Consider the following 19379-nt stretch of genomic DNA (forward strand, 5'->3'; position numbering starts at 1 on the left):
CCATACATACAAAATAATAAAATGCTTTTTCTTAAAGCCTAGGTAAAAGCACATGATATATCTGAAATTGTTTACATGAAACTTACATTATGTACAATGAATATAAGTCAATAAAATGTTTTTAATAATATAATCAATCTGGAACTGCAATTACAGATCATTAGAACTTACTACGTAGCAGGAAAATCACTAACTAGCTCATGGCCAGTCTGAGCTATGTAGTGAGTTCTAAACCAGCCTCTGCTACACAGCAAGACTTGGGTTTGTTTTGTTTGTTTGTTTTTGTTTTTTGTTTTGGTTGTTGTTGTTTGAAAAAAAAGGTACAGGGCTGGAGAGATGGCTCAGCAATTAAGAGTACTGGCTGCTCTTCCAGAGGACCTGGGTTTGATTCCTGGCACCCACATAGTGGCTCACAATAATCTGTAACTGCAGCTCCAGATACAACATCCTCTTGTGGTCTCCATGGGCACCAGACACACCAGTGGCACACAAACTACCATACACATAAAATAATAAGACAGAGTTGCACCTGCACTACAATTATCACTGTTTCTACTCCTCTCTATATACAGATGAGGGCCCAGTTGGCAGGCCCCAAACCTCTCCTGCTCTCCTGATACCCAGAGCCTGTAAAGGATACTCCAGAAGAATTTTCAGGGAACAAAACAGAGGTGAGTCACGACAGCAGGCTAGCTGCTGCTGTAGACTCTCAGGTACACTGAGAAGCCTCTGCTTTAAAGAAACCCCACAGGACATCTGCTCAGAAAGGTAACACTGACCCCTCAGTTACATTCCAGTGTAGAATCCTGGCCTTAACATTTCTCATCAGATGCTTAGGAAAGGTTATCTCAATTCCACAAGTATGTGAAAAGACCTTCAGACCTCAAGTCTCTGGAGAATGTTTAACTCTCCAGGAGAGTAGTTCATAGCAACCTGGAATAGACAGACTAGTGGAAATTTCTCTAGCTTATCTGACCTAATAAAATGAAAACATTCTTGTGTGCGACAGAAACCCAACATGTCTCCCTTACCTGAGTAATGGGCTGATAGCAATGGACCAGACTCGGTCTTCAGTCTGGATGGTGTGTGAGCACTGCCCCAGCCGGCCCGAGGCCAAAGGCCATACCTGGAAACAGAAGAGGAAACACTCTTGTTGGCATCGCCTGGGATTAGAAGAAAGAAATGTACAGCAGGTGGGAGGCATGTGACTAGGGAGGTGGGATAGAGAACCCTTTCCGTCCTGCAGACAGAGCACAGGGCATCAGCAGACACCAGCTTCCGGTTCACCTGCCACAGACAGCCCTGACCACTCACCTTTACTTCCACCCAAGAGGCCTTAATTTCTAATCAACTTTCTACCAGACAATGAGAAGTTACACATCCCCTGTGTGAGATCCAACTAAGAAAGGGTAGAAGGAAGTAGCCCGCCTCTCTCTCTCTCTCTCTCTGAAGCTTCCTGTGTCTGTGGATCTTCCTTTCTCTATCTTTCACCAAAACTTTAGGCATACAGGGAGAGACAGGGGATCAAAGTCCAGTCTGGGAGACATGTGCACTGTTAGCCGAGTGAGAGAGCTGCAAATCAGGGACGAATGGAGAGACTTCAAAGTGACAAGGGACTTGTTGTTGTTGTTTGCTCATTGCCCAGGGTCCAAAGCTAGTCATGCCAGCAGGGAATTTAGCACCTAATGTCACCAAAGGGAGCAGAAAAGCTGAACTCTCTTAAGCTTCCATATCTCTGCAGGTTAAAAATATTGCTTGGAGCACACTATCTGGTCCCTATCAGTCAGGAATGTACATTAGCAGCCACTCGGGGCTTAACTCTAATCAACACTCCCTCCCAGAGCCTCTCAGCAGCCAGTGCATTTAGAAATCTCCCATTAAGCACAAGGCTCCCCCTCACCTCGCCCTACCCCAGATGACACACACAGGGACATAAGCCTCTAACCAAACAGAAAGGAAACCTCAAATGTACAGGGCTCTCCCCGGAGCAGCCACAGAGGGATCCCATGGCAGTTAGATGGATCAATGACCTCTCAAGGTCCCTGCAGAGCTATAAGGGGAACACACCAAACTCAGGCAGGACCTTAGATGGAAGAACTTAAGAAAACATTCCTTCAGTGTAAGGGGCAGGCGATAGAATGGGGGTGGTCTTGCCTTCTTAGGGTCACATGGTATCTCTTCCCTATAAAAGGAGAAAGTGTTTCTTCGAGTCTCTGGGTATCATGGAGTGGGGGATGGGACAATAGCAGGAGTAACATCTCCCAAAACTAAGAAAAGAAATTTAACAAGAATATCCTGGGGCTGGAGAGATGGCTCAGGTTAAGAGCACTGACTGTTTTCCAGAGGTCCTGAGTTCAATTCCCAGCACCCACATGGTGGCTCACAACCATCTGTAATGAGATCTGGCGCCCTCTTCTGTGTTCATAATAAATAAATAAATCTTTAAAAAAAAAGACTATCCTGGAGGAGGAGGGAAACAGAAAACAAAACAAAACCTCAATATTTCCTGTAAGGCTGGTACTCTGGCATCTGCTTTGTATCTGCCAGTCAAACCTTTGTTAATAACTAGATGCCCTTTGGTTTCTTCCCTTAGACTGCCCAACTTGGAAGAGATCTTTGCCTTTTCCTTATCGGAACTCCCTCAGAGGCAGGTTCTCACTTGCAGGGTGAAGGGGGTACTCCCGATTTTCAAAATCTCTGGGGATAGCCTAAACCCCAGTTTACTGGTCGCTTCCACAGAGACAGCTGGCAGAACCTGGGAACCAACAAACCCCGGGACAAGGCTACAGATCTGTGGGAGTGACTCCGGAAATGCACTGCCAGTTCCAAGCATCATTCAGGAAGTGGCCAGCCTGTCCCATAGCACAGCATCCTCTGCCAACAAGAGCGACAGAGGTTGACACAATAAAGATCTGGTCAGATCTTTGCTATCAATGCAAAACAGACCCACCCTGGAAAATATTCAGTGAACGTAGACATTTACACAGTCCTTTTAGAAGGTAGACTGGAGGGACAAGGCTCCTACAATGATCATTGTCTGATTCGGGAATTCTAAGGCTGAGAATTCATCCAAAAAAAAAAAAATTCTAAAACAAAGAAAAACCAAAATGGCAAATAAAATATTTCCTGTAGCCTATTATTATAGAACAAGCAGATAGTCTTTGGAATCTGACCAGTCTGGGTTAGAACCCTGCCTGTGACTTCTTATCTTTGCTCTTAGAGATATTTCCTAGCTTCTTGGTCTTAGATTCATCACATCCAAGGGGGTAAAAAGTGCCCTATGTCTCAGGACCATGCTGTAGAAAAGGGAAGATAAATACAGAGTACTAGAACAGCATGATGTACAGAATTTAGCAGGAATCAGGCCCTTAAGAAAGGATTCTTACCGGGCGGTGGTGGCACACACCTGTAATTCCAGCACTCGGGAGGCAGAGGCAGGCGGATCTCTGTGAGTTCAAGGCCAGACTGGTCTACAGAGCTAGTCCAGGACAGGCTCTAAAGCTACAGAGAAACCCTGTCTCAAAAAAAGAAAAAAAGAAAAAAGAAAGGATTCTTATGGGGCTAGAGAGATGGCTCAGAGGTTAAGAGCACTGACTGCTCTTCCAAAGGACCCGAGTTCAATTCCCAGCACCCATATGGCAGCTCACAACTGTCTGTAACTCCAGTTCCAAGAGATCCAAAACCCTCACACAGACATACATGCAGGCAAAACACCCATGCACATAAAATAAAAATAAATAAAAAATAAAAATTAAAAAAAAAAGAAAGAAAGAAAGAAAGGATTCTTATTTCCAGGTTCCTGTATCCAGGAAGAAATTAGACAGAATCATCCGTCTACTAGAGAACATTTTATGTAAATGATGGTAAGTTCCTCTGGAAGCCACTAAAGATAACACAAGGGCTGGGACAGAGACTGGCTGTGGTAGCATACACATAATCCCAGCATTCAACAGGTGGAGGAACAATCAGAAGTTTAAGTCATACTTGGTTACATAGAAACTTCAAGGACAGATATCTTAAAAAAAAAAAAAAAAAAAAGTATACACACACACACACACAACTTGTATAACAGAAAATCTTATAGAGTAGATACCACAGGGCATACTGTGTATCTAAAACACATTACAATTATGCAGGGGAAGATATTTACCCAAAAAGATAAAATGGATAAGGTGCTTAGCACAGTGCCTGGCTACAGTCTACATTGTTAGAAAGTAATTCTCGAAGGCATGTGGTGGCACACACCTGTAATCTCAAGAGGCAGAAAAACTGCAAGTTCAAGGTTAGTCTGTGCCACATTGCCAGACACTGTCTCATCTCAAAAGAGAAAGAAAGACAGATCTGAGGTTTCGGAGAAGAACCTACAGCTGTGCTTAGCTGACTAACAAGCACCAAACCACCTTCAGAAACCTTCTGACACCCACAGACCAAGGCTGCTGTCAGCTGTGAACGGGGAAGCCTCGCACCGTAAAGCAGTGAGCAGAAGTGAGACACAGACCCATGGCTGCACGAGATACTGACTACAGGGCTGTTGGGAGCTCAGTGCTCACCAAGGCTTTATACCACCCTCTTCAGACTTGGGGAACACTGCAGAAGAAGGGGAGGAAAGAAGGCTGAGAGCCAGGAAGACAGGAGGAGAGCCTTCAAAAGGCTATCTTCTAAGCACAGCACGGCCACAGCAGTCATGCGCTCACAGTAACTGGCTACTGACAGTAAGCCCCTAGCAGTCAGCTATGAAGAAGAGGGCTCACGGGCATCAGTGCCGCATCTTTTGGCAAGTAACAGATTCTGGGAATGGAAGAGGCATACTATCCTGTTATATACCTGCTCATAAAGATAAAGATAGCCCTAGATTAAACTCTGTAGAACACTAATAAAAACAAAAGCCAGTAAATACAGTTAAGATATTTGTAAGGGGGCCTGGAGAGATGGTTCAGTGGTTAAAAGCACTGGCTGCTCTTCCAGAGGTCCTGAGTTCAATTCCCAGCAACCACATGGTAACTCACAACCATCTGTAATGGGATCTGATACCCTCTTCTGTCTGCATTCAGATATATAGGAAGACAGAGCACTCATACACATAAATAAATAATCTTTAAAAAAAGAAAAAAGATATTTGTAAGGAAGATGGTGGGGGAACTAATGGGGCAAGGTAACCAGATGCACGCAAATAGGTATGAAATCAACAAAGAACAAATGTTATTTTTTTTTTCCTGAGACAGGGTTTCTCTGTGTAGCTTTGCGCCTTTCCTGGAACTCACTTGGTAGCCCAGGCTGGCCTTGAACTCACAGAGACCTGCCTGCCTCTGCCTCCCGAGTGCTGGGATTAAAGGCGTGTGCCACCACCGCCCGGCACAAATGTTATTTTTAAAAGAGGTCTGGAGAGTCCCCTGTCTGTGCCTCCCCAGCACTGGGATAACAGACAAATGCCACTGTCCTAGAATGTAAGCCCCGACCACTCAGACCCAGATCTTCATGCTCGGCTAGTAAGCACTTGGCTGAGCCATCTCTCTAGCCCCAGATTTACTGCAAGTTAAAGCCAGAATCTTTGCGAAGAATGCTACAAGTCATTGACTGAGCAAAACTCTCAAGTAAATATGGGATGGGGAGAGGAAGAAACAGTTGACAGGAAGTGTGGTTTCCACGAAGGTTCAAAATATTCAATAAAGCCAGGCAGTGGTGGCACACACCTTTAATCCCAGCACTCAGGAGGCAGAGGCAGGTGGATCTCTGTGCCAGCATGGTCTACAGAGCGAGTTCCAGGGCAGCCAGGCAACACAGAGAAGCACTGCCTGGAAAAACAATAACAATAATACTAAAGCCAGGTGTAGCAGCATATGTCTGTAATCTCAGCCCTTGGAGATGAAGACACAAGGATCATCTCTGGCTACATGCTACCATCTCAAAAAGAAAAGCAAAGGCAACCTGCCGATCTTTCTTGGGCTTCCTATACTGGCATTCATTCTCACTAAATACAAAATACAAGGAAGAAAATTTCAAAAGGAAAATAAATGTTCATAAAATGGAGAGAACCTATTTAACCCTTGTCTTTATATAAGTCAACAACGTGAAAAGGCAATCACTGGAGGGTCTACGAAATCAGAAGAGTCATTGATAAAACTCTAACTTCCCTCCTGAGGTCTCTCTGTATGTGGCTTAGAGGCCCATTTGCTAATGTTAATACACATTTTGCTACAATGGAGCTTCTAGATTCTGGAAAACAGAAAATCGAGACCTCTGGGGTCTTCTGCATCACCAAATGAACTGCCAGCAGAGCTCCCGCTGCAGCCCCCGAGCCTGTGTCCTGGCTGGGCTGCCGCTCCCAAGACAGGAGACTCTCTTATGTGTCTCATAAGTGCTCGGCAGAGATGGGATGAATTGGCTCCACAAAGCAAGGACGACACTGTTTATCAGTTTCACCTTTATGTCTTGATGGATGTCTGCCGACCAGGCAATCTGGCAACGACGCAACCAGCAGCAGCCTTTCTGTGGGCTCCACTGCCTACTGACCACACCACTCTCCAGAGAATCAGTAAAAATGTGTTTTAATTATCAGCCTGATTGCTTATAAACAAGGTGGTGAAAAATTAACTTCTCTAAACAGAGAGCATGCAAAAGGAGGGAGATTTTAAAATAAAATACTGGGGTTAGAACTCAGCCCACAAACTTGAGGGAACAGCTCAGGAGGAGAAGCTGACCAGCCCCTGTTTCTGCACGCACACCACATTTCAAGTGAGTGGCAAGCGTCCCAGGCACTGTCCACTCCTCTCCCAGTCCAGCTGGCAGGAACACATGCTGGCATAGCAAGAGGCATGCCACAGGCACATAAGTAAGTTCTTTATTGTGTCACCTCTCCCTGCCCTCACCGACACTGCAGCCAATCCTGGACCCCAAGGCTCTCTCCACCCTCTGCCACCCGAGTCCCTACAGAGGAGGAGGAGGAGACGACAGTATGTAGGAGAATGCCTCACCTTGGCCGTCCTGTCTCTGGAGCCACTCACAATGATGCCCCCTTTGCAGTCCACACAGTTCACCTCCTGCTCATGGGCTGAGTACTTGACAGTGAAGGTGCTATGGAGCTTATGAACACCAATCTTCCCATCTCTACAAGAAAAGAAGGAGCCCATCCCCAGGAGTTAATGACGCTTTCTGTAGCAAGAGGGCCAGTCTACTGAAGAAGCCCACGTGTCCAGCGACGGCCACATTTGCCAAGCGTTCTGCAGTGTGGCCCACAAGGTGCTGAGTGTTAGATACCTTTACTTCTTCAGCACACTTGGGGAGCTGAGAGAGAAAATAAACCTCCCCTCACAGAGTATCAAACTTGCTCTGCCTTGCATTAAAGGTTCTTCCTGTTTTCTTCTCTGGCCAACCCTATTAACATCTTTTGGTAAATCTCTACTTTGGGTGTTTAAAAAAAAAAAAAAAAAGCCTACCTTTTTAAAAGTTTCCTTCCTTATCCCTTTGCTGTTGAGCCAGAAAAGTCCGAAGCAGACACAGGTCCCTAAGGAACACTAAGGAAGACCCAGCACTTACCCTCCTGCACTGATGATATGCGAGTTTGCCAGCACAAAGTGACACACGTCCTCATCATGCCCAGCGAAGACTCTGAAGGGTCGGCGGTTCAAGCTGGCACCATCTGGGCGGAACTGGTAGGCCAGGATGAAATTAGCCTGAGATATGTACAGAGAAGCATCCTCCAGCTGCATCCAAGGCATCTGACTGCAGAGAGGGACAAAAAAAAAAAAAAAAAAAAAAACCAACACGTAAAACTGCTGCCTGTACTCCTCATAGATAAGTTGAGGAGTCATGGAAGTCAAAAGGAAATTTCTAGTCAGGTAAAGTGACCTCTGCATTGTAGCTAAGTCCAATTGGTAAGTTTCAAGGTTCCAAGATTCTGACATACATTCCTTGCTCAACACATCAGTTAAGGTGTGATAGAGAAAGGTAAGTTTTAGGAAACCCCATTCCCTTGTTATTGGAGCAAAGGAACATTTATAAGTGAAAAGAATCCAGCCATTTACAAAGTATGCAAACCTGCTCAAGAGATGCCTTGATCCTCCCAGGGATGTTGACATTCTGTAGTGGAGGCTACATGTGGTGACATAAAATAACTCCAAAGCATCGTGCTGCAGCTCAGGGGCTACAAAGAACTCACGCCTTTAATTCCAGCACTCGGGAGGCAGAGCCAGGCGGATCTCTGTGAGTTCAAGGCCAGCCTGGGCTACCAAGTGAGTCCCAGGAAAGGCGCAAAGCTACACAGAGAAACTCTGTCTCGAAAAACCAAAAAAAAAAAAAAAAAAAAAAAAAAAAAAAACCAGCCAATCCCATGGCATGGGACTACAGCCTTAAGAAAAAAAGATTTGCTGCAAATAGCAGCATACACCTGTAATTCTCAGGAGGAAGAGGAGTTCAAGGCCATCTTTAGATGCATATATAGGTCAAGGTCACCAGAGGCTACATCATAGGCTATCTCAAAAACCAAGGGGGTGCAGCATGAATCTACAAGGGGGTGTGTGAAAAAATAGAGACGATGACAGGGAAGAGAAGAAGAGGGAAGGGAGGGGCACTCTACAAGACAACTAGGTTCTCTAGTGGGGACCAAGTCCCTTCCCCGAGACAGACATCACACCTGTGCCAATCCTACCCAACAGTCCTGGAGCTACCAGGTCTCAAAAAATCAAAGGGAAAGCTGACTCATCCCCGTGGACAGACACCATTGCCCACTGCCAAGCCTGTCTGAGCAAACCAGGCTGTGTTTCTTTCCCAGTCTCCTTAAAACAAGCGTCATGGGAATGTGGAAAAGTTCTGCAAATTGACTTGCCGGGCCATTAAATGCAGCTTGGACTTTGTAGTAACTGAGTTTCTGCTCATGCAGTTTTTACAAGAGTGTGCATATATTATATAGAACATGTGTAAAGTGTATGTATATGTCTGCATTCTTATTATTCACAATCCTCTTCAACACCTTTTTCACAATTATGTAGCACATTCAAATGGGCAGCAAACAGAGGGGCTGGAATCCATGTACTTACAACCATGTGGTGAACAGACATTTACCTAGGACAAGAAACCAGGTTCATGCCAGGTGAACAGTGAAAAATCCTGGGGCAACCTGGTAACTGTTCTGTGTTTATTTGCCAGACTGCCTTAAATTAATGCCCTAACTGACAACACCAGGAACAAGAACTTGATAGAGAAATTACTCTTGGATGTTAAAGGCACAAATGACGGGGTGTGACGGCAGTGTGATCCTGCACTAAGGAGCTGAAGCACAAGCATGGCACGCTCAAGGTCAGCCTGGGCTACAAAGGAGATCCTGCTTTTTAAGAAAACCACAACCAGGTAAAGGGGGAAACTGGAAGACAAAGCCTTCCATCATAAAAATCCATCTTTCTCTTTCATACCTTCTTTATCATAATACCACCACATAATTCATAGAAACTAACATCAGCCAAACCACAAACAGCATAAGCAAGACAAGGGGTCATTATGGTGGTGGGAATGAGAATGGTACCCCATACGCTCATATATTAGAATGTTTAGTCACCAGGGAGTAGAACTGTTTGAGAAGGATTAGAAAGATTAGGAGGTGTGGCCTTGTTGGAGTAGGTGAGGCCTTGCTGGAGGAAGTGTGTCACTGAGAATAGGCTTTGAAGTTTCAAAAGCCCAGCCCAGCCCAGCCCAGCCCCAGTCTCTCCTCTCCTCTCCTCTCCTCTCCTCCCCTCTCCTCTCCCCTCCCCTCCCTCCCCTCCCCCTCTCTCTCCCTGCCCCGCCCCTGCCTCTTGCCTGCTGCCTGTGGATCAGCATGTAAAGCCCTCAGCTACTGATCTAGTGCCATGCCTATCTGCTTCCAGCCATGATGGTCATGGACTAACCCTCTGAAGCTGTAAGCAAGCCCCCAATTAAATGCTTTCTTTTATAAGAGTTGCTTTAGTCGTGGTGTCTCTTCACAGCAATAGAACAACCACTAAGACAATCACCAAAGGCAGAGGTATATCTTATCTATCAGCACAGGGGTGGTTCAGCCAGAATGAAAAGTCACAAAGCTCCCAATCCTCTGGACTCAACCAAGAAGCGCTTTGACACTGATGAGGCCTCAGTGTGCCGTGCCAATCATCAGAACTGCACGGCACTGGTTAAGGAGAAAGCTCACTGGGGAAGCACTTCTGTACAAGCACAAAGGACTGATTTCAAATTTCCGGCACCTGTGTAAAGAGTCAGCCAGCACTGTGGGGTGAGGAGGAGAGACAGGAGGATCACTGAGACCTGACAGCTAGTAGCCTAGCTCTAGATCCAGAGACCCTATCTCCAGGGATTATGATGGAGAGTGATAGAGCAGGGCACCTAATGTCCTCTCTTGGCCTCCAAGCACTGTTTTTCATACTCACACACATAAATATACACCACATATACACATTGGCACTTTTTCTAAGTCCTAATTCACATATCTCTAATATCCCATTTTGCCTTTTAAAAAAATTACATTTCCTTTCTTTACTTTGTATGTATACAAAAGCATGCACATGTACGCCATGGAGCAGGCATGTAGAGTTCAGAAGCTAACTTTCAAGAGTTGCTTCTCTCCATGCAGATCTCAGGGAATAAACTCAGGTTGTCAGGCTTTCCTCCTGAGAATCTTCCAATCCACTATTTTGCCTTCTACTAAATTAGAAGAAATGGAACTAGAAGTGTAGCTCAGTTGTGAAGCACCTGCCAAACATGGAATAGGTCCTGGTTTTGAGCCCAGCATCATGAACACTACCCTGCCTGCCACCCCCCCCAAAAAAAAAAAAAAAAAAAAAAAAAAAAAAAAAAACTCAATGAAGAGTTTAACAGAACCCAAGAGGAGAATTAACTCCCTAGAGATAACATTTTAAAAATAACAATTGTAACTGAGAGGGCATAATGGCTCATGCCTATTAATCCCAGCACTCAGGAGGCAGAGGAAGGTGAATCTCCAAGTTCAAGGCCAGCCTGGTCTATAGAGTTAGTTCCAGGACAGCAAGAACTACACAGAGAAACCCTGTCTCAAAAAAACAAAAACAAACAAAAAATTTATACACATAAAATAAAAACAAATAAATCTAAGAAAGAAAGAAAGAAGGAAGGAAGGAAGGAAGGAAAGAAAGAAAGAAAAAAAGAAAGAAAGAAAGAAAGAAAGAAAGAAAGAAAGAAAGAAAGAAAGAAAGAAAGAAAGAAAGAAAGAAAGAAAGAGAGAAAGAGAGAAAGAGAGAAAGAGAGAAAGAAAGAGAGAAAAAGGAAATCAAGAAGCTACTTGCCTACATCTCCACTTCAGCAGAATCCCCTCTCGGCAGCGCCCCAGTCTCCAGTTCTGAGACACCTTTACTCGGTCCTTTACTGGAATGCTGGTCATCCTAGGTCCAAACAGAACAAAGACCTCAATCACTGTAACTCATTGCTAGTGAGAGAAGATTCTATGACTTACTGAGTCAGGCCTTGGGAACATCCAGAATAGAACCAAATATAGGTTAAAGGGATTATGGGATCAGAAGTAATAACTCCTATCTCCATACTTGCTGGTCAAGAAATCCAAGCAGAAAAGTCTATCCTTTAAACTACTACAAGTGTCTATGGTGATGTCAAAACAATCTAGTGAAAAATATGCGAAAAAGTGCTAGAGCCGATGAGACAGCTCCATGGGTAAAAAGCACTTGCCAAAAAAACCTTCTAACTTGAGTCTGATTCCTGTGGTAAAGGAAGAGAACAGACTCCCAAACGTTGTCCTCTGACCTCCACGCGTCATGTATGCACCTGACCACATTCATACTGTGAGAACACACACACACACACACACACACACACACACACACACACACACACACACGATAGTATATGAGCCTGACATACTGCCTACTGCACTAAGAGGCTTTTTTTTTAATTTTCAAGTACTGAAACTCCCAGATATCCATATGAAAAAGATGAAACCTGCCTTACTCCTACCTCACACCAAACAGGAAAAGTTTATATATAATAAACCTAAACACAAAATCTAAAATGTAAAGCTATTAGAATAAACTATATAAACACATCTATTTGGGGAAAATGACACTTATCTATCTGGCGGGGGGGGGGGGGGAGGCAAAGTTTTCTTAGGACACAGCAAAAACATAAAAGAAAAAAGCTAATAAATTAGACTTATCAAAATTAAAAACCATGCCATCAAAATGAAGAACATAACAAATATGCAAATGAAGAAATATTTCTCTCTTCATGCTTAAGCTAGCCTTGATTCAGTCTCCCTCAGCCCCAAGGGGTGGGATTACAGGCAAGTACCCCCACACTTAGCCTGTATGTTCATACATCTTTAAAGGACCAATAAGAGTTTTCTATTTAATGATGGGAGAGAAAAAAACGGCACAGCCATTGTAGCAAAAGGTCTGGCAGGGGGTTATTTTATGTTTTTATGAGTATGAGTGGTCTTGCCTGCCTGCCTGCATATATGTGTACCGTATTCATATCTGGTACCTGAAAAGACCAAAGGGAACATGAGATCCCCAGAACTAGAGTTATGAACAGCTGTAAGCCACCATGTGGGGGCTGGGAACCAATGTTCAGTGTACAATTCTTTTCCATGTTTTAAACTTCTCTTTTAAAAAATGTTGACCGAGTAATGGACGTTTGGATGGAGAGGGTAAGAGCAGTAAGAGATGGGGTGCACACCATCAGGAAGAGTGGCATAGTTTGGGGTGTGAAGACGGAGAAGAGGCCAAAGGCCTTTTGAGAGGACGTTTTTAGCCAGAATTTTGAAATCATGGGCAAGAATCTGAGAGTTCCATTTGAGGTGCCTGTCTATCTGTGTCTCCATGGCTTCAAACACTTGACCACACAAGGTACACTGCTTGGGACACATAGTAGAAACTACTAGATCTGCCTAGGAATTCACTGACTAAAGGAGACACACACATTTCTCTCTGCCTCTGTTTACACCTTCATATATACCACCCATTACTAAAAGCCAGCAAACAAAAGTCTCTGTTTCCAGAGCCTAACCAACACACAGTGAAAAGACAGCTTGGGCAAGCAGAAAGATGTCTAATCCATTTCAAGCTCTGGCCTTACTTATTTGTACAGAATAATCCTTCTGATCTTAAAGTCATGAATGTATAGGACTGAATGTTAAAAAACACAGAGATACACAGCATAGAAGGTTAACAGTATGAAAATGAGTCCTCCCAATCCTCATCAAGGGTCCCTCTTCCATTTGCCTTTCACTCAGCTTCCTCTAGATTAATATCTTATTTAATCATGAGATATTTATGCGTTTATATATTTTCCCTATTCTTCTACAATGTAATATTTAAAAAAGAGAAAAAATGTCCCTTAAAGTCCTAGGCACTTGGATGCAGTGCAGTGGGACATACGGAGAGGGAGAGCTCAGCAGTAGAATATATGCGCATTTGTAAGGCTCTGGGTTTAATCCTTAGTATAAAGGAAAAAATAAAAATAAATGATGCTGTTAACAAAACTGAACATGTACCGATAAAGCAAAAGCAAAAAACAAAAAAAAACAAACAAAAACAACGTAATTTAGATGGCCATTTCATACTACAATATAGTAAATTAAAAAAAAAAAGGAAGTTGAGTTGTACATGATAACATAAGCCTATGATCTTAACACTTAAAAGGCTGAGGCAGGAGGATTTATTGTGAGTTCAAATGTGGCCTGGATCATGTAGTGCGTTCCAGGTCAGTTGCACCTATATGCAAGATCTTGTCTCATCTCATCTCAAAAAAAAAGGGGGGGGGTACATTTAAGATAGTTTAGGCAGAAGAAAATGAAATATACTCAAGCTCCAAAGAAGAGCAGAAACAAAATGTATGAATTATAAAGTGTGTAAGTTGATTCTATTAATCTTGAAATGCTAACAGAGGTGGGAAAAAGAAATTCAAAGGTAAACAACAGAGTCAGGGAAATTAACATTGTAAACACAAATTTCTTTCATCTCTACAACTTTTAGGGAGCTGATAAAAATCTACCAAAACACCCATCTCTAGTATCCAGTTGTCCATGTCCCACACAGCCTAGGAACAGTTACGTGGGATTCACACAAAGAAACACTGAGAAAAGCATTCCTGAATACTGGTTTACAGAAACATACCTTAAAACAATTATTAAATACTGCCTCACATCTATTAAGTGGGAAAACCTGACAAGCCTTTGACTTTATAAGCACTTAGGTTTGGTTACACATTGCTGGTACTGTGTTCTGATCTTGAATTTCCACTATGAGCACTGTATTACAAACAAATAACTCAAATGAAAAATACATTTTACAATGTCTGAGCTGGAAACAGCCCAAATGTTTGCCTGTGGGAGGGAAGAGCACACTAACACCACGGAACAGACCATGTACAACCACTAGAAACAAGTGTGAAGACTCCAAAGACAGAAACGGCTGTTGTACAATACTCAATGACAACTGCAAGACTAAGGAAAAATTACCATATAAAATTAAGTTTCCATAGATAACAGATCGGAAGATGTATATTAATGGTGCTTTAGGATGTGAACAAGTTTATTTTGGGTTGTTTTTTTGAGACAGGGTTTCTCTGTGTAGCTTTGGAGCCTGTCCTGGAACTTGCTCTGTAGACCAGGCTGGCCTGGAACTCACAGAGATTTGCCTGGCTCTGCCTCCCAAGCGCTGGGATTAAAGACGTGCGCCACCATCCACTCAAAGGGGGAGAGTAGAAGCAGGCAGAAGAAGAGTGCCTGAGAAGACAGAGGCTGGCATGCCATGGAAAACTATAAAGGCCACTGGCTAACCATTTCTCCAGTTACTGATATAAAGTGAAGGTGCTCCTCTCAAAGAACACTATCAGTGCCCTATAAGTAAATCTCCCCATGGCTGTTAAAGCAAGGAAATGTCTCTAACATGGCCCACGGGCATGGCTGAATGGCCATTTTCCCAGCCCTCCTCCTTTTGCCTCAGGCTCCTTTTTCCACTTGCTCCCCTCCACCTCAGCTTTCAGGCACTTAGTCATCTTTAGAGTTTCACTGAATCCCTGGGTGCAGGAACTATTTTAAACAAAAACAATACAACAGCTGGGCAGTGGTGGCAAACGCCTTTGATTCCAGCACTCAGGAGGCAGAGTCAGGGGATCTCTGAGGGCAGCCTGGTCTACAGAGAGAGATCCAGGACAGGCACCAAAGCTACACAGAGAAACCTTGTCTCAAAAAAACCAAAACAAAAAACAAAACAAACAAACAAACAAAAAATACAACACGCACCCATTGTAAGCTACCTGGCCCCCTAAAATCTTGGCAAGTGAGTCCAGAGGAGCAGAAATGATCAAGGACATTATCTACAATGACCTTTGTGGTTGATATATTGTGTACTCTAATAAACGTATCTGGGGTCAGAGAACACAGCAGCCACTAGATTAGACACAGAGGCCAGAAAATGGTGGCACACAGGCCTTTATTCCTATCACTTGGGAGGCAAAGATCCATCTGGATCTCTTTGAGTTCAAGGCCACACTGGGAACAGAGCCGAAGTGGTGGCACATGCCTTTAATCCCAGCACTTGAGATCTCATGTCTTGCTTGGGAAGGACACATGCCTTTAATCCCAGGAAGTGATAGCAGGAAGCAGAGAGCTATATAAGGGATGAGGAGACAGGAACTAGAGGCTGTTAAGCAGTTCAGCTGAGATCCATTCCAGTAAGGACTCAGTCTGAGGAAGCAGGATCAGCTGAGGAGTTCACGAGGTGAGGTTGGCTGTGGCTTGTTCTGTTTCTCTGATCTCTCAGCTTAAACCCCAATACCTGGCTTGGGGGTGTTTATTAATAAGACCATTTAGCAACTCGTCTTACAGACCTTTTATTCCCCCTCTCCAATCTCACTCCCCCCAAATAAGCAAACCCAGTCTGAAGAGTAATGACTGGAGGGAGACGTGTGTGTGTGTGTGTGTGTGTGTGTGTGTGTGTGTGTGTGTTTGAGTATGCGTGTGCATGTAAGTATGTGTGTGTGTGTGTGTGTGTGTGAATGTGCATGTATGTGTGCATGAGTATGTATGTGTGTGTGTAAGATCTGAAGTCTACAGAATCTCCAGGATCAGAAAACTCCCAGAACACTGATCCCTCTCCTCCTCATCCCATCTTGAAGCACCACCTACTGAAGTAACAGGCAAGGCTGCTCTTTTGGAACTTGGGAAGAAGGAACAAGTGTGGAACAAGGCCACCCACAGGCACTGAGCCAATGAGACACAGACTCTGTAAAGTGCAGTATGGGGGCTTGGGCTTTACCCTAGCACCGCCTCTTCTCCTCCTCGATTTCTCCCTCTCCAGAAAGCAGATCTTCCCCACAATGCCCAGCACACCAGTTCTACCCATTCATTCTAAGAGTGCAAGCAGCTCACTGAGAAACTTGTGATCTCCTTCTGGACTTACATCCGACAGCAGATAGCTATAACTAAGGTTCTGAAAAGCTCTATGAAATATATAAATCGTGTTAAATTTACTGCAGCCATAATTTAGGATGAAGTAAATCGGCAGGAAACATGTCAACATCACAAGACCATGCACAGGACAGCATGGAGCTGACAAGTATGCCCTATATCTTCCTCCAGAGATCCCCTAATGCCAACCCCCTTTATACATCTCACACCCATGTTCCACACTATGGGTTGCAGCAAGCTGCTCTTCCACACTTCACCCTGTGCTTGACACCACAGTTCCTCACACCATGTGCTGCACCCCAGTGTGCAAATCAACATGGGAGTCATGCCAAATTTCCTAGCAGTAAAAGGCTTCTAAATGTGAAACAAACAGAAATTAACCCAAAGTCAAGTGCATGATGAATCAGGAGTGATTCTGACAGTTGGTCCATTCGCATTGTGCGACTTCACTGCAGCCTTGGTCTGAATACAGCGTGTGCTCTCTGTACTGTGCATGCCCCCATGTCACAGCAGCAATACCAACCATTGCTGCCTCAAGCATCTTGGCTCAAACGGAAGACTACTGCATGTTATGAACTGCACTGTTTTTGCTGTAAATACAAAGTTTTCTGCTCTTACAGAAACATAATGGTTTAAATATAGAAAACAAAACCAAAATATTTTTCTACCATCATTCCTCAGTATGTAAGTATCTTTGGATTGCATTGTGTTAGGATACTTGACTTCTAAATTTGCTGTCTGAGTTGCCAACTTGAGTTTCTTTTTTTTCTTTTCTTTTGGTTTTTCAAGACAAGGTTTCTCTGTGTAGCCCTGGCTGTCCTGGAACTCACTCTGTAGACTAGGCTGGCCTTGAACTCACAGAGATCCGCCTGCTTCTACCTCCTGAGTGCTGGGATTAAAGACGTGCACCACCACTGCCTGGCAAATCTCATTTAAAAAAAATCATTAAGTGGGCTAGGGAGACGACAGCTTAGTTGGCAAAATTCTTGACACACAAGCATGAGGACCTGAGTTCAGACCTCCAGACCCACACAGAGCGGGCGTGGTGAGGTATCCATATCGCCAGCACAAGGGTGGGATGGTTTAGCAGATCAAGTACTTGCTGTGCAAACTCAAGAATTAAGTTCAGGTTCCCCAGAACCCAATAAAACCTTGGCCGGGGCTTTAACTGAGGCAGGTGGATCCCAGGGGCTTAAGGACAGCCAGTCCAGCTCCGACACTAGGTTCAGGGAAAGATCCTCTCAAAAACAGGGTGAAGAGAGAGAAAAGAAGATAGCCAGTGTCGACCTCTGGCCTCCATATGCACACTGGGTACACCCATACTCACATACATGTCCACATACACACAAAAATGCACTCACACATGCATGTATATACATCCACATGAATACATATACACAATCATCAAATGAATTCTAGCTTGGGGCAATGGTAGAATTTCCAACAATTTCTAAAATGGTCCTAAATACACTTTTGCCATTTTATATTACCAAGTGATGCACAGCAGGTCTCAGATGACACACAGCTTGGAAAACACTGAAGATGCTCTACAAGCCACAGCATCAAATTTTCAGCCCCCACCCGATTCCTTCTGCAAAACCCATCTCATTATTTGTATTTTGTCTTCAATAAATGAGAGTCATATATTACAAAGAATTGTTTTAGAGTACATTTCATTATGACTTAATATCAATGAACTTTTTCTTTATATACCTATTTTATATACTTTTATACCCAGGGTTATATATAAGGGAATCACGAGTAGAAAAAGAACTTAGGAAGCACCCCATCTAGATCGCCAGCATCGGCAGGACCAGTTTGCGTCTGTCTCTTCAAGAGTCTAGTCAGATTCACCACTACCCTCCCCACCAGGCCGAGTAGGTAAATCAGGCTAGCCTCAAACTCACAGAGATCCACCTGCTTCTCCTTACCCATCCCTCCACCTTCCCAAGCTAAAATTCAAAGTTTGTGCCACCACACCAAGCCCATCTTGCCTTTTCAGCTCTCACTGGCCTGGGTCTCACTGAGCAGGTTAGTCTGGCTGAGCTCAGAGATCAGCCTGACTTTTCCTCCCCAGTCTAAGTGACATAGCAAGACCCTATCTCAAAACGGAAGGAAGGAAGGAAGGAAGGAAGGAAGGAAGGGAGGAAGGAAGGAAGGAAGGAAGGAAGGAAGGAAGGAAGGAAGGAAGGAAGGAAGGAAGGAATTTTTTTTTTTTAAATTTAAAGAGTTCTCAAAAGCATGGTTCTCCCTTTGGCAAGTCTCACTTCCAACAACACCTGTAGGTTCAAGAGCTCTTCCTGGGGCTGGGGAAGACAGCAGCAAATTAAGAGCACTTGTTCTTGCTGGGCAGTGATGGTACATGCCTTTAATCCTAGTACTCTAGAGGCACAGCCACACAGATCTCTGAGTTCGAGGCCAGCCTGGTCTAGAGAGCGAGATCCAGGACAGACACCAAAACTACACAGAGAAACCTTGTCTTGAAAAACCAAGAAAAAAAAAAAGCACTTGTTCTTGCAGAGGACACAGGTTCAGTTCCCAACACCCACATGGTGACTCACAACTGTCCCTAACTCCAGTTCCAGGGGATCTGACAACTCTTCCTCTCTCTGCAGGTACCAGACACGGATGAAGTACACATATATACATGCAAGCAAAACATTCTTACACATAAAGAATAAATCTAAAAAATATCTTAAGCTCTTCCTAGAAATACATATGTGATATATGACATCTTTAAGAATTTAACATGAGGCCTGGCAGTGGTGGTACATGTCTTTAATACCAGCATTCGGGAGGCTGAGGCAAACAGATCTCTGTGAGTTCAAGCCCAGCTTGGTCTACAGAGTAAGTTCCAGGACAACCAGGGCCACACAGAGAAACCCTGTCTTGGAAAAAAAAAAAAAAAATAAGAAAGAAAGAAAGAGAGAGAGAGAGAGAGAGAGAGAGAGAGAAGAGAGAA

The 19379-nt window shown here is 44.0% G+C and overlaps 1 protein-coding gene across 1 annotated transcript in view; it reads right to left on the reverse strand.

Moving 5' to 3' along the window:
- LOC114708152 (F-box/WD repeat-containing protein 4-like) overlaps positions 1-19379 on the reverse strand; it is a 33209-nt gene that overhangs the window by 3597 nt on the left and 10233 nt on the right. The window contains exons 2-5 of the mRNA XM_037207344.1: positions 11280-11375; positions 7534-7719; positions 6972-7104; positions 1032-1126 (exon numbers count right to left, since the gene is read on the reverse strand). Coding sequence (XP_037063239.1) covers positions 1032-1126; positions 6972-7104; positions 7534-7719; positions 11280-11375 — 510 coding nt within the window. The remainder of the gene's footprint in view (positions 1-1031; positions 1127-6971; positions 7105-7533; positions 7720-11279; positions 11376-19379) is intronic.

This window comes from Peromyscus leucopus, chromosome 1 (assembly GCF_004664715.2).
Source record: "Peromyscus leucopus breed LL Stock chromosome 1, UCI_PerLeu_2.1, whole genome shotgun sequence".
NCBI classification, from domain to species: Eukaryota; Metazoa; Chordata; class Mammalia; order Rodentia; family Cricetidae; genus Peromyscus; species Peromyscus leucopus.